This window comes from Anas acuta, chromosome 1 (assembly GCF_963932015.1).
Source record: "Anas acuta chromosome 1, bAnaAcu1.1, whole genome shotgun sequence".
In the NCBI taxonomy this organism is placed as follows: domain Eukaryota; kingdom Metazoa; phylum Chordata; class Aves; order Anseriformes; family Anatidae; genus Anas; species Anas acuta.
Genome location: NC_088979.1, coordinates 166,998,055 through 167,013,743, shown reverse-complemented (window position 1 = coordinate 167,013,743; position 15,689 = coordinate 166,998,055). Strand labels below are relative to the sequence as shown.

General features: G+C 42.8%; 1 protein-coding gene across 2 annotated transcripts in view; it reads right to left on the bottom strand.

Moving 5' to 3' along the window:
- The window catches only part of PTPRR (protein tyrosine phosphatase receptor type R), a 141,885-nt gene extending 126,544 nt beyond the window's left edge, over positions 1-15,341 (bottom strand). The window contains exons 1-2 of one of the 2 annotated variants that reach the window (XM_068669200.1): positions 15,193-15,341; positions 5,139-5,443 (exon numbers count right to left, since the gene is read on the bottom strand). In XM_068669200.1, the coding sequence (XP_068525301.1) occupies positions 5,139-5,443; positions 15,193-15,253 (366 nt within the window). In that variant the 5' untranslated portion in view covers positions 15,254-15,341. The remainder of the gene's footprint in view (positions 1-5,138; positions 5,444-15,192) is intronic. The other variant, XM_068669204.1, reaches the window with a different exon arrangement.
- Between the last annotated feature and the right edge of the window lie 348 nt (positions 15,342-15,689).

The following is a 15,689-nucleotide window of genomic DNA, read 5'->3' as shown; positions in this document are numbered from 1 at the left end:
CCTACAGTTCTTGTGGCATTCCAACAAACCAGTCAGTAGAGGTAATTTCAGTGTTAAGAAGTACACTTTGTGGCCTGGTTCCCTTTGTTTGACCAGTCTTCAAAAGAAAGAAGCAAGCCCCTTATCAAAAGCAAGTCTTGGGTGGATGTATGAAGGACAAGAGAGAAGGACATCCTGTTTTTCACTAGGGGAACTTGGATAGGACATTCTGTGTGGAAGCCATGGCTTGTCAGAAAGTACAAAGGATTAGAAAGAGAGACATTTCCATCAGAAAGAAGTGGTGGGAATAATGAAATAAAATGTAGGAACAAATAAGGTAGCTGAGGTCCTTGGCTTTGACATAAAAAATTAAATCTGATGCATCAGGAAATGAGGAACTAATGGAGGAATAACTATATATGTGTAAGGCCATGTTGGTAAGCAAACGAGAGCTGCGCCTTCTCTAAGTATTTATCATGAGGAAACTTAGGCAGGAGCCATACCTGTGGGGTAATGTGACATAAATGTAAAAGCAGCTCTGCTATGGTTTCACAGCCTCATGGTTTTCAGCTTCCCAAAATCCACGAAGCAGCTCACCTACTTGAACTGTGCCTCGATTCAGAAAGGATTTCCACATTATCTCGGTATCAAAACTGTTCATGCACTTGTTTATGCACCCACTATCACCAATAGAAATCTTGTCAGTACAGCCATTTGGGCCTAGAGAGATAAGATACTCGGCTCATCCTGGAGTAGACATCAAGGCTATGTCGTATTGGTAGTTTAAATGCATCTGGCACTGTTCTCTGGCAGTGAGAAAAGTGATGTGGAAATGGCTGACATCAGTACTAACCCCCAGAACACGATGACCACGTGCAGTTTGACTACTGGATGTGGACCCTGACCTATATTAACTCCCTAATCACGCAGAAATTGTTCAGAATAGTGCTAGACAGCTCATCAGGCTACAAATAGGCTAGATCTCCACTGCCTATACTGAAGCTTGAATACCTAGGTCACACGTGGGTATCTACTTATAGCTGCATACATTCACGTGCCTTGCTCTTCCTCTGAATCCTACCTCGGAGCACTGCCACCTGAAATGCTTCCTTGTTTCCAGCTTGCTTGAAGGTAGAAAGGTCAAACGGTGGTGACAAAACAGTTGTAATGGTATGGCAGAGCTGCAGCTCTGAGGAATTCAGCCTCACACAAAAAGCCATGGCAATGCAGAGAGAAGCTCTGTGGGGCTGTCTGTGCATCTTACATCCCTCTGATGTTAGCTGAGAGAAACTCCAGTTAAATCAGCTCAATGCAGTAACACACATGCAAACCAAATGAAACTGAGGAGATGCGCTGAATTTTAGGTTACGGTACAGCGCTGTCAACTCCATAAGCACCAAAAATAGAGACACAGATTTTCATATTTATATAAGAAGGTGCATCGTAGTAGTGGGAGGTGAAAGGGAAAAATGCTATAGTGAGCAAGTTGATTAGCTTTACATTTCTGAAACACTTGATAGTATACGAGTGAAAAAAGCATCTGAGAAGCTTGGCCCAATGTTAGCACAACACACTTGTGTGTCTGAGAGAGACTTTGGACAGACCGAACTATATCAGGTTGCAAGTGCTGATGCTTTAGCACTTCCATGAGGTGATACTTCAGGCCCAGCCTGAGCTGTAACCTTTACTACGAGTCCTTCTGCTTTTCTCTCAAGTTCAGCCCTAACTACATATATATGTACGTATGTTTTTTTGTTTGCTTGTTTTTTTTCAATAAAAAGTATGTTAGGCAGCAATGTTTTTAATAATAAGTGTTCATCCACATACTAATTCTGCCGTCTGTGTACTGCCTTGACCTTCCTGGTGCTCATATTCAGTATTGAGAAGACCTAGAATAAACAGAGACCTGTTTGGAGAATTTGTTCATTTCCCTGCTATCTAATATGTTTGATGCATGCATGGTTTCTGGGTTTCCAACAAACCCAAACAAATAGAAAATCTTAAGTGTTACCAAGAAATTAGGTAATTCCATGGATTAACCAAGTAGTTTTTAGATGAGTGGTCTCATGTCCTTTTGAATGACAGCTGAACAAAATGCATGGCTAAGCACAAAAACGTTGATAAAACAGTCAAAATGTTTCTAAGATCTCTGGATTGTCCTTACTTCCCTCAACAAGATTTGAGCACTGAAGGGAGGTAATGTGAAAGAAAGCCTTCAGGTACAGAAAACATGCTACCAGAAAATAAAACCCTTGTCTTCCTCCCTTTGGCAAACAAGCAGTACAATTTCCTCAGGTTATGTAATATTACCTCTTAACATGCATTTTTTATTGGTAGAGCCACAAAACACCATTTTTTGACACAATACCTGCAGAATTCTTGGCTTCACAGCACTCTTCTGTGCATTGGCAATGCTTTGCTTGTCAGATGGCAGAGTCCTTAGCACAGAATGTAACCTTGTAATCATTCTACATTAGGCATCTATTCGCCCCACCTTTCCACCTCCATCATGAAGAAAATGGACCTCAAGTCACTGAAATTAGATTGAATTCAGTTTCCTCCTCTCTGCAGAGCTGCAACAGCGTTGATTTATTTTAAAAAACAACCCCCCTTTCAGGCTTTCGTTCTAAATCACAGCGTGCACTAGTCATGTAACTGGATTACAGGAAGCATTAACACCAGCAATTGCCCTTTCAAGTTGAGCAACCAACAACATTGCTACAGGCTGGAACAAAAAGGGTCAGCCAGGGCAAAACAACAAATGTTGCCACTTGCCCTATATAATAAAATCCAAAAAGCAGCAACAAGCGGCAAGTGCTAGTTCAAAACAAAGAGGGAATGACATACGTGCATTCAAAACAAAACAGACTCCCTTGGCAATGACATTAAGATCACAATCTACTTAACATGAAATTCATGAGGGAGAAACCAAGCATCCAAGTGCAGAGACCTGGAAGGAGCAGGGCTGTGCTTGGATGACGGCAAGCACCCTGCTGTGGGACAGATGCCCTTTAGAGGAAAACAACTTCGAATTTTTTTTTATTGTGGGATTACTCCACTGAGTTGCCCAAGTCTCTCTGCGCTTCTGCTTTAAAATATATGCTTCCCAAAAGGCATTTTTTTTCTGTAAAGGATGACATTAAAACCAAACTAAAATCCCTGTCCTTCAACACACCGAGAGATAACTGAAGATCCCAAGCAACAAGCAGCTTTCATGTCATGATTAGCTCACGCTGTGATGCCCCCCCTCAAAGCACATATGGTTCCCAGCCAGAACAGAAGGTTTCAGAGCAGCGGCTCCATCCTGCAAATGCAGTAGCAAAGCTTCAGACCGAGGTCACTTAATGAGAACTTAATGTAGATTTAATAGATCTTTTTTTATGTGACTCCTGTTGAAATCTGCCTCACTTAAGTTTTAATGCAATCACAGAGCCAGTCAGCTAAAATCAGAGTAGCCCCAGAATATTTTGCAAGATCACTCCATTCGAAGTTGAGCACTGTGGATCTCCAAATGCATGCAAGGCTCTGCTAAAATAATAGTTCCCAGGTAACACCACCATTAATGAAAAAAATAAGAGCTCGTGCATATTCTGAGCTCCCTGCACTAGCAGAGAGCTTTCATCTTCACAGGAGGTGAAATGCTTGCTGTGGGACAAGAGAGCAGGCACCTTAGCTTTTGTGCTGGCCCTAATGGCTGCAGCAAGCCCAGGGCATTAATGTATTCAGCTTGTTTGACATTTCCTCCTCCAGATCAGTACCATTCAGCATGGGGACTGTGTGGACAGTTGATATGTCCCTGTGAAGCAAGGCTGTCAGTTCCTTATTTTGCTCTGACATGGACTGCAGTAGCATGCCTGCATACAACTGAACCTAGACCACTAATTACATTAGCCATCAAATCTCAAATTAGGAGGCTTTGCTCATGGGGAGTGCAAACATGCCCAGAACACTGCTTTTTGAGGCTAGATCTCTACTTTTTAACTATTAAAATGAGCCCTTACTGCACTCCACTAAACTCAGTGGCATGCATACAGCTACTCAGTGCCTTCGCAAGGGCAGATCTCCAGAGGCACCAGCAGTAAGAGAAACTATTGATTGTGAAACACTCCAAGTGCTAACATCTCCCAGTGCTGTACACTCCGTCTTCTATCCTTGTTTGCGAAGGCCATTCTTTTTTAATCTAGCATCTTTTGTACGAAGCAATTTACAGAATTAGGCAAATAGCTGCTGATTGTAATTAGTCACATTGTTTCAATTTAATCTTTATTAGTTAACTCTAATGGGTGAGTGAGCTGTTACGAATGGTTGTTTTTCCCTCCAGAAAGAAGAAGAAACCCAATTCTGCATCATCAGGCAGGGCTAACCATGCACCGGGGTGAGGCAGAGCAGGGTCTGTGCAGAACATACGCAGACTCTGCTGCACACCCCACAGAGGATGACTCTACTGACATTGTCCTGCTCCCCTGGCATGAAGGGTGAAGATGTAGCAGGGTGGCATCAGCCTAAGGTTCCACTGATGTGCTCTCCACTGCAGGAAGGAGTGCTGCCATCACCTCACTGAGAAGGGGAAAGATCACACAGGTTACTGAATGAGGAGGGTCCTGGACTGTATCTCCCAGGAGGAACACACATGGCGTACACGAACAGAAACATAATTCTTAATTTTTTTTAAGAAACAGACTTGCTTTCAAACAACTATGTAAGCATAATGGTGGATTTGTTACAGAAATAAAAGTGAATGAAACCTTTGCATCAGACTTTAAAAATCTCCCTACCTCTGTAGAATTGTTCTTCATTGAAACATGTTTTCTTGTGCCCTACTCGGAATAAGTTTAAAACCCATCCAGCAAAAGCAGACCAAATATTAATCAAGACAAGAGGATTAAAGGCATTTGAGGCAAAGGTACGTTCTTTACCTACAGAGAAGCTATATTCTACAGTGGTTCATCAGGTTGCTTGTTGATCACAGAAAGGCTATACGAATGCAAGTTCTACTGAAGTGAAGAGCTTCAAGATGTGTGGTCATTATTTAGATTCAGATGATCAGCCAGGCAGAAGAATATGAACTTTGGATAACTCACTTTAAAATCTGTGTCTATATTTATCTGCAAGCATATTTATTCACAAAACAGCTCCAGAAACCAGAAAAAGGCACTTACCACAACAATCACATTTGTTGCAGGAATGGGAAGATTTTCCACCTCTAAATCTTGACCAGCCATAGCTAACAGATTGAGGGACGGGTCATAGGCAGGTCTGGGGAAGGTTGATTTAACAATTATTGCAGGGTGCAGCTTGTTTATTTTGGTGTGGGAAGAGGAATGGAAATTTTGTTTGGAATTCTTATAACTGTCTGTATCCAGACTTTTCTCCACACTCTGCACATGGTGATAAATAAACACAGGTTTTCCACTCTTTCGCTGATGAATTGCCAAAAAGTGGTCATTGTCTCCAGAAAAGCAGCCTGCAGAAAGAAAAGAATAAGTTAAGAATGTCTCTCTTGGATATTCCGTAGATGATTCTAGAAATTTGATGAGAACTTTGGGTTCTACAAGTTTTGGAAAGATTATTTGTGGAATACAAGAATTCCCTTGAATGCAATTTCTATAGCAATAGCTTAGCAACACCACAGAGAGTCTACTAAGTATGTTAAGTGTATTAAATTCTTAAATTTTTACAGAGCTTTTTTAAGTGTTTTCTACGTCTAGTCAGGGCTACATTTCAGAAATGATATGCAAGAGCAGAGCATGTGCTGAGCCAAGTTCAACTTCTGTACTGGTACTGACTTCTTTATCAAAACATACGCAGCCCACTTTCTGATGTATTTAATCACCTAGTAATAACAAAAATGAGAGTTGTAATAATCATCTTTTATATATGGGAATTGAGGAAAAAAGGCCAAGAACCAGATCAAAAAATCAGACTTAAACATGTAGGAAAGAGAGAAAAGGTAAAACTCAGATGCTTGACTCCGTAACCACAATTTACCACCCCACCATTAGGCAACACCTCTATCACCTCTCCGTGTTTGCAATAGAAGGGGGCTGTCGCACTCCAAACCTTCCCTGCTGCTGCCATGAGATGCAAAATAAGTTTATTTTTGATAGTCAAAGTACTTCCTAATAATGACTTTCTAAAAGGAAGCAGAAATAAACAGCCACCACAGCCCAATTCAGCTGCTCGTCTGGGAGACAGGCTGTCCCTCTGAGCAGAAAAATAGGCACGGATCATCTCCTTTATAGATAAAAAGTAACTGAAGCTGAATTAGTCACCTCCTGGATGAGTGCTCTAAGAAACACGCTGTGGTACAAAAGGGACTTTGTGTTCTAAGAGAAGTGAACCCTGAGAGCTCGCTCTGCTCAGCTTGGGATTTCTTCTTCAGAAGCTGCTGGAGTTAATGGGAATGGTGAATTTGTGCACTGGTTTTCAGTTAGAAAGAAAAAAAAATCAACATTATTTTAATTCTCATAATGAGCCGTGAAGAACAGTTCCAAACCAACTACACGTTTCCATTCAGGTTGAACAAGAAATCATTTTGTTCTATTCAGACTGATTTTTGCCTCTGATTTTTTTGCTTCTGTAAGCAAATCAAAATAATCAGCCATTTGCACAGCTCTACCCGGTGCCCTTAGGAGATTTCAGTGTAGGTAATTACATTCTGTTGACCTAATTTCCTTATGAAATTTCAGTTAGGAAAATCAACGCCAATATCTTATCTGGGCTATAGTATTGCTATGCATCACTGGGATCTGCATTCACTGCCAAAAGTGGGTTCATGTCAGCAGGCGGTGAGGCAATTCATATCATACATGAGCAGAAAATCAATAGGAAGACAGAACACAGACCCAGGCATTCTGCAGTATGCTTACAGATCCTCCCAATATGAAGTACAGTGCTAAACCCACGGCTATTCTTTCAAATGGTAAAAAAAAAAATAAAAATGAAATAAAACTGTCAATTTCTAAATGACCACTGAGGGCACATGTACAGCTGCTGCCAAGTTTAAATGCAAAGATGACTGAGAGAAGAAAAAAATGAGGAATTGCAGGGTATGGCCTTAAAGATAGCTGAATTTCAGAGCTTTTTAAGCTTTCTGGGATCTCATTCAGCTTTCTGGGGGCTGGCTTCATTGATAAAATCCTGAGGGCTGGTCTTAACCTAGCAATTTGTAGAGTTGCATGAAGGGCAAAATAAAAACAAGGGACCATCAGCACTTCTCATAGTCACTTCTTCACTGGCTTTCTTTTCATGTCTCCATCGCAAGCAACTCGTATTCCAAAGCTGAGCATATTAACTACAAACACACTGTGTCTGTGGTTCCTCATTGTTTCCTTCACTCCTGCTTCTTTGTTTCTGAGGGAATAAAAAACACTGTGTTTCCCCAGGATTTTTTTATATTGCATTTCCTCCTCACTTCAATATTCCAAGTTCCCCTTTTATCTCATTTATTTTTATTGAAAGAAGAAGAAAATGTAATTACTAGTCCATTTTTTTCCCTGAATAATATTAAAGTAAATTCCAAGTAAAACTTCAGAGTTAATCCTGTCTGAATCCAGAAAAAAAAATATTAAAAATGAACAGTTGTCTTATTTTTGATAAGCCAAGAGTTTAAGGAATTCCCCAAAAAGCTCACCTGCTCACAAATCTCATTTTTAATAGCAGTATCACCGTTTCTGACTAGATCCTGACAGACTCTCTTCCTTTGCAATGCTAAAATCATGGCAGTAACACAGCTCACTGCAGCAGATTCAATACATGATCCATCACCACAGCTTTTCAAGATGGACAGCACAATACAGTTTGGTAGTGACCCATTCTGTAGAAATGAGAAATTAACTAGTCTAATTACACAAAGTATCGTCTGCACTCAAACAAATGTATTTTTACCAGCTGACAGCACAGAAGTTCAAACGTGACCCAAGAAAATTACCAGGCTGAACTTAGTTTTCTGAGCAGCCCATGAAGCCCCAGTAATTTCAGCAAGTCCCATGCATTGATAGTACCCGGTGCGAAAACTTCATTGATCTCAGTAGACCATGGACGAGGCCCTAAACAAGATAAGACTGACTCCCAGATTGCTACCTGCACCTCAGGTGACCCTAATAGTGGGCCACCACTGATCCTATGGTAGAACCTAAAGCTTCCTCTTAATCTGATGGATATTCTTTCTTGTCCCTGCCACCCAAACAGCTCTGAGCACAGTTTGCACCAACGAGGCACTCAGAGAGGTTAAGGCAGAAACACCAGCACTTCTGCTACGCATACCTGTAAATATTGCCAGTCTCCAGCCCTTAAGAGGGAGAAGATAGGGAGTCTCTTTTCCTTCCCATATCTTCTTCTGTACCCACACATAAAAAACTAGTTCTCCTCTGAGGTCCCTGGGGAAACCACCAGAAACTATGAAGAACTGAAGCAGCACAGCATGATAGCAAAAACTGATTCAGGTGTCTTTTAATCTTCAGCTACATCAAGAAACACAGGGATTCAGAAAATGAGACTTAGGACAAGACTCAAAAAAAAAGCAATTCCTAGAGGTGTCTGTTCCATAAGCTTAGCAAACTTGATCCTAAAGTGAATTTTTATATTCCAGTCACATTACCCTGTTTGAACTCTACTTCAGAGCATCATTATTCATGACGGATTTGCAATCATTCATCCAGCGCTTATATCGCCCTTTACTAAAATAATTTTATTCCTTCTCCTAAAATTCCTCCCTCCCTCAAGTGTATTTACAAAGTGTTATCATTTATTCTGCCTTGGCATTGAGGAGAGCAGACTAGATGTTCAGATTGTGATTTCATGCTATTTCCTGTAATCAAAAAGAGGCTGAATCTTCGCCTACTTCTCAGCTAAGTATAGTTATTTTTAGGGAAATGGAAAATTTGGTTTCATTATTTTATTCCAAAATGAACAACAATCAGTGGTTACTTCCAGACTTGCACCAGAACTTATCTCAGCAGCATGTTTGTATCTACCTTTGCTCCTGGAAGACAGCCTACCCTTCCTTCTCACTTAATAACCATTCCAATTCTCTTTGGTGACAGATGCGGCACTAACTTTTATACTGGTCTGATTTGTTGATTCTGTCTTCCAGTTCTTCTACCTATATATTGTTCTGATGGGTCAGCACTCCGGCTTAGGTTCCTGATAAATATTGCTACTTCTTCTTCAGGTCTTTCCTACCAGTTGACTTTGACTTCTTCCCTGCAACTCCTCACATGCTGCTTCTTTTCCTTAGTTGGTGGTGGTTGTTCTTTTTTGTTTGTTTGTTTTGTTTTGTTTTATTTCTTACCAGCAAGAACACCTCTTTCACAACTTTGCATGTTCTCTTACTGGCTTTTCTATTTCTGTCTTCTCTTTGCTTCCATGTTCCTCCACTGTAACACTCTCCTTTAGTTTAGATACTTCTGCTCAACACTCTTCTTCCTCAAAATCTCTGATTATCTTTAGTTGCATTTCTTGGCCTTGGAGCTTTGTTTCTAGACCTACCAGCTGCAACTTTTCATCAACAAATAATGCGCAAGAAGAAACTCCACGGTAACATAGAATGCATATTTTCTATTTCATTGCTTGTGTTAATTTCAGTATTTCCACCATTGCTACCAGTTGTTATCTTTGTCTTTATCATCTTTTCGGGAAAGTAGAACAGGAAAAATCCCTACCAAACTCCCTCGCAAGCTCACAATGTATTTCTTTATCCCTGCCTCATCCACCTTACTGAAAAAAAAATATTAACATATCAAGAGTAGTCAACATCTCTGATGGGAAATAAAAATGTTTTAAATGATGCTGAAAGCACAAATGAAAACAAAAGCTGTCTGGAGGCAATATGCCTTGCATCTGTACTGTCTAGTTAACAGCATGTCTTACCGTCAGCAAAGCAGTACATCAATCAAACCTAAATCTCATTTGGATAGGCTGCACAGCATTAGCCCATCAAAAACTACTCTTCAAGTTTAGCAAGGTAGGCCAAGAATTATTACTGTCCTGTGATTCGGTGATAAGACTTCACTAACAGTCAGAGAAACAGAACAGACTTTCTAAAGTGCTTCCATGAGGCCAACCAGGCAAACGTGAAAAGGAAAAAGTATGAATCCACTTGCTAGCTTGGTAGCACATATTGAAAGTTTGAACTGATAAAAGAATTCACCTGGTAAAACCCTTTCCCACATACAGCAGTCCTTGTCATGTAAGGACTTGTAGGCTGTGGGACTGTTCCGTGGTGCAGAGCGCAACAAGAAAACACAGATCCTGATCAGGTCCTTCCTTCAAACCACAGCCTTCTCCAACACAAATGAAGCTATTCCCTACCCAAAGCAGGTTGTTAGACCCAATGACCTGTCATCAGACATGCTCCTGCACGGCTTCTCACAGCCTCCTCCAGCTAAAGGAAGTTTCTCTGTCCCATTACGTTCAAAGCCTTGCTTATGGGCAAAGAGGAAGCACACCTCCTACATGTAATTAAAGCCAAGAGTTTGTTGTTAGCATAAGGACACACTTAAAGGTCTAATTCAAATAGCAACATAGGACTAGATATAATTGTTATAGAAAAACAAAGAATGACAATGCAGGTACAATGATTATACAGATAAAATATCACAGTGATAGCAATAATGCAGTGAAAATTGTAACACGAATACTTCATAATTTCTATCCCCATTTTTTATGGAAGGGCTCTGTGCTTTCCTAGCAAGGTCTGATATGGAAAAAGGCTGTTTTTTTAATTTAAAAAAGTGTTTTATATTAAAGGAGTAGCACCCTTTGTATGTCAAAATTCAAAGCAAGTGACCTGTACCAGAGCTGAGCAAACACGGGACAACTGGAAAATTTTGGAAAAATATCTGATTTGCCCTTGAACAAAATGTTCAGAATTTCTGACCAAAACAAAAAGTTTAGATGATTAATATGGACAAAATATGTATGCATGTTGGAGGCGTATTTTCATTTTCTGTTCTCTACACGTGAGGGAAAACACATGCATATGTGAGAGAGAGAGAAAGCGTGCGAGAAAGAATTGCAAGGGATTCTTTTCCTTCTGTGATAAGCAATCTGCTGAAAATAGAAACGACTGTAAATTCAGTTTTTGCTGAATTAGTCCTTTTCAGTAGGGAAAAAAAAAAAGGAAAAAAAAAAAAAAGTGCTCTGGCCAAAAATATCCACAGCTATAGTGAGTTAGAATTAAGCACATCGGTGGTATCTTTTTCAAAAAGGCACTTTGCATCTCATCTTATGGGCCTGTTGCCTAATATGTCAATAATGAAACTGGATACTACAGAGCATTGATTTCAGGAGGTCCACTCATGTGAGTTAATGGATGAGCCGTTGGTCCCAAAGGCCCTTAAGTATTCCGCCACACTCATGCCCTGGCACCGATGTACCATATAGTTTCTCATCAGACTGTTTTTTCCCCAGAAAATGTGAGAAGGTACCGCACCGATGTGCTAATTTTGTGATTACTGTCATTTTCCAAATGAAGGCTGTGGCTAAATTCTGTTCTGCATAACGTGGATGTAAATATATAGTATCTCCATGGAAATCAGTAGCTGTTATGAAGGGAAGCAAACTTCAGTCTTAAGGTTTTAGCAGGTGTGGGTGTTGGTTTTTTTTTTTTTGCTTTTCTGTTTCACTAATACTGCTCTAGGAGATCACACCAAGGATTTCTGAGCACATTTTATTAAGCTTCTCCAAGCACCTATTCCAAAACCATGCTGAAAATCAGAAAGGACAACAACTGTGCTTTACGGAATGAGTCTCACCCCTTCTCCTAGCCCCCTACCAGGCCTGAGAACATGCCCGCAGAGGGGGGCCACCTCCACAGCCACCTGCTGTATCTGGTTAGCTGCTCTCGAGACAGAGAGACTCCCCCAGGAGCCAAATTTGTGGCTTTTAAGCAAGTCTCCAGCTTCACTCTCTGGAGAAGCTGGAACCAGCCTTTGCTGTCTAAGATGTTTCAGTCTTCTCATAATGCACCAAATGAAATTGTGCAGGGATTCCAAGCTCACAAACCTCACTAATTTCCTAATGGCTGTACTGAACATAACCCCCTCGTAGAAGATGATGCCTTTCAAAAATTGTGAATAGCAAGAATTTCTACATGTAAACACATGACAAGAATCTTTTCTTTTTCTTCAAGAATAATACGAAGCCAGACACTGAATTATAAAGCTATTTTTCCCCAGCTGAACTTTTAAAGGGACAGATGACTACCCTCTGATTATCCACGAGTCTACTAATAAAAGGCACAAATGTCTATTCTAGTAAAGCCACCCACACAAGCCCAGCAATATGTTTTCCACTGAAGGCAATTATAAGTACCAGCTACATTTAGATTACGTTAGTGTAATGAAGCAGAATTCCAATACATTTTTAAAATCAATAGCTCCTTCACATTGACTCTAAATGTATTTAGAAGCTAGCATTATTCACACACTAGCATGAGGCTACTGATATGGATCTGATGGCAAATGTATTTTGTGCAAATCACATTTCAGCCCTAGAAACAGCCTGCAAAATCCCCAGATTTTCTTATTTTTGTGACAGAACTTGTGTAGTTTTTAGAAAATAGGACCCCCAATACCTGATTAGAAATTGCAGTCTACTCCAGTCATTTCTAACCATGAGAATACAACACACTGCACGTTTGACCAGGAAAGTTGAAGGACTCGTTTCTGCTCAGCAGGACATGGTAACATCACCCTGTGGGCTTTGGTAGCAATTAAATGAGAAGTGGCCTAGCATATTTAGAAGATATTTTTCTCTACCTAGAGAGTTTTGCCCAGAGAAGTGTTAGTTTGTGCTCAAAGCATGGCCCCAAGAAAATAAAATGCCCCTATTTCCTACCTTGAATTTCACCCGATCCAACCAGCAGGGTTGGAGAATGGATCTACCAAGAGGTTGAGATTAGGACCTCCATGCTTCCTCTCTGAAAAGGCTGGTAGGGAAATAGTGGTCCATACTGACTAAAGGATGTCAGTGCATCTCTTCACTGATGAAGAGAAGAATAAAATGAGGTATTTGAAGCCCTGATCAAGCTACCGTAAGGCCTTTGCTCAATCAACCATGTCTTAGATGACCCAACCAAATACCCAGTTGCTACCTCTTCGATTTTCCAGGAACAGAATTTGTTCCTCTTCATACAAATTTCATACAAAATGATTTCTTAAGATTTTAACAAAAGGCAGGGGGTGGGTTAATATGCTCATTGTTAACTAAGTTTTTTTCTAGTCTAAATGATTTTCCTGGGTTATTTCCTATGAGGAGATATTTAATCCATCATATGTTTTAACTCTTTTCATACAATTTGCTAAAAAAGAAAGTGAGGTGAAACAGTTAATTAGTTGAGTAATCTTGATGACGCAAATAGCTCTAATTGCATGTTAGTCTAATGCATCACTTTGTGGTTTTGCTACCACCTGCCATTCTTTTACAAGGAAACAATGCTCTCTAGTCATCTTGGGAGACATAAATTTTTCACTGCAAGAACACGTATTAGATCACAGCAACTAAAAAAGAGTATAACCTGTCTTGCACTCTCTCATGCAATGCCTAATAGAAGTCAAAGATTCATGCTGACCTGTAATCAGTAGCTACAAATTTAGGTCTTCCTTTAACAGCAAGCTCTGCGTAGGTTGATTACTTCACCTGCTGCACTCAACGTAAGGGTCTAATTCTGTTTCCTGAAATGCACACACGAGTGTCTTTGATTTCAGCAAGAGATATACCAGGATACCAACAGCACAATAGAAGTTAATTTTCTGTTTTCACAGCTGTCATGTTTTATTGGAATAGGTGTCTGAATCAACTTAGTAAAATGATACTTTTTTAAGGACATGGGAATTCTCAATCACAACAAGGCTATTTCGTTATTTTTTTTGGCAGATACGTATGTGGCTACTGTGACACAAGTGTAACAGAATTGCCTTTCCATAGCAAACCAGATTTTCAATATGACATGCATTGCCTTTCTATTAAAAAACACTATTTAAACATATTAGAGTTCTTTTTGCAATAGTATCGCATCAGGTAAATGTAGGGCTATGTTTTCTCTAAAATCTACTACCACCAACTGACATTACAGGAGATTTTCTTAATGTCTGCTGATGGTTTCTTTGGCATCCCTTATGCAGAAGCATGCCTCGCGTATATTCATCCTCAGAACAAAAAGAAACGTGAAAAGCCAAGCAGTTTGCATCACAGCACACAAAAAAATGACATTTGGGGTATAATTTGTGATCCAACACTAGTGGCAAGTGGAACGCATTTCATGATATCGCATGAACCAAAGCTGCAAAAGCACCATCAATAATTCATAAGTTTGGGCTATACATAAAAGATGTCTGTAACGGTACTCCATGAAAAGACCAAATTTTCTACTCGCATCGGATGAAAGGGGGAAATCAGAGCAGTTTAAGCTCGCCGTGTTATGTTCTCGTTATGACATCCTCGGTGACTTCCCGCAGGAGCCAGCCGCGCTCAGCCCTGCCTGCAGGAAGCCCGCTTCGTGCCGTCCATGGGAGCCGTGCCCAACACACGAGGGCTGCATTCAGCCCCCGTCCGGCCTTCCTGCTGCTTCCTCTGAAGCCCTTCTTCTCCAAGGCTGCCCGGGGAACAACGCAGCACCGTATGAACTTCTGTGGGGTGTTTTTCTCTTATTTCCTTAATTTTCGAGGCCTTTTCATGGTAAAGGTCAAGCTTCGCAGGCTTTCTCGGTGCCTCAAGGGAAGGAGTTGCAGTTGGCGAGGCGAGCAGACCTCTGGCAGGAGGTACCGCCGGCTCCCCCCAGCAGCCCCCCAGCGCCCCGGGGTGAGGGGGCACCAAGTTCGGGCTCTTCCCGTGCTTAATTGCCTCGGCTAATTACACTTCGCGAAGTCTAATCCGCAGCTGGTGAGCCCCCCAGCCTGAAAACCCCCCTCAGAGCCCCGATCCCGGCGGACAAGGGAGCAGCAACGGCCGCGGGGAGCCCGTAACCGACACGGGGCGCCCCCAACCGCCGCCCCCCTCACGGCGGGGCTCGGGCCGCGGGGCTCGGGCGGACTCGGAAGGGTTCGGAGGGGCTCGGAGGGGCTCGGAGGGGCTCGGAGGGGCTCGGAGGGGTTCGGAAGGGCTCGGCCGCCGGTCGCTGTCCGTGGTGCTGAACGGCGCCCGCCCGCCCGCCGCTCCCCCCCGCCCCAACAGGTGCTCCCGGCCCGGCCCGCCCCGGCGCCCCCCGCTCACCTGCGGCGCGGAGCTGCAGCAGGAGGCACAGCGCGCGGAGGCACGCGGCCGCCCGCCGCATGGCGCCAGCCGAGCCGAGCCGAGCCCCGCCGAGCCGAGCCGAGCCGAGCCGAGCCGAGGCGGGCAGCGCCGCGACACCGCGTCCCGCTCCCCCCCCCCCCCAGTCAGTGAGCATGCCTGGGAGCGCGCTGCGCATGCGCAGCGCCGCGCGGGCGGCAGGGCGGTGGGGCGGCGGTTGGGAGGGGGGCGCGCGCAGCTGGCTCTGGCGGGAGGGCTGAGGGGAACCGGGGGGAGAAGGGATGGAGGGGGACAAGGGGGCACCGCCGGGCACCGCCGCACCCCCGCGGCCGGGAGGAGGCCTCAGGGTCCGGGAGGAGCCGCAGCCCGGCTCGCTGCCGCAGCGGAGCGGTGCTGGTGCGCCGCCTGGGACCCCTGAGGGGCGCCCCGAAAGGGTTGGGGGCACTGTGGGGACACAAATAAAGAGGGCGCGCACTGAG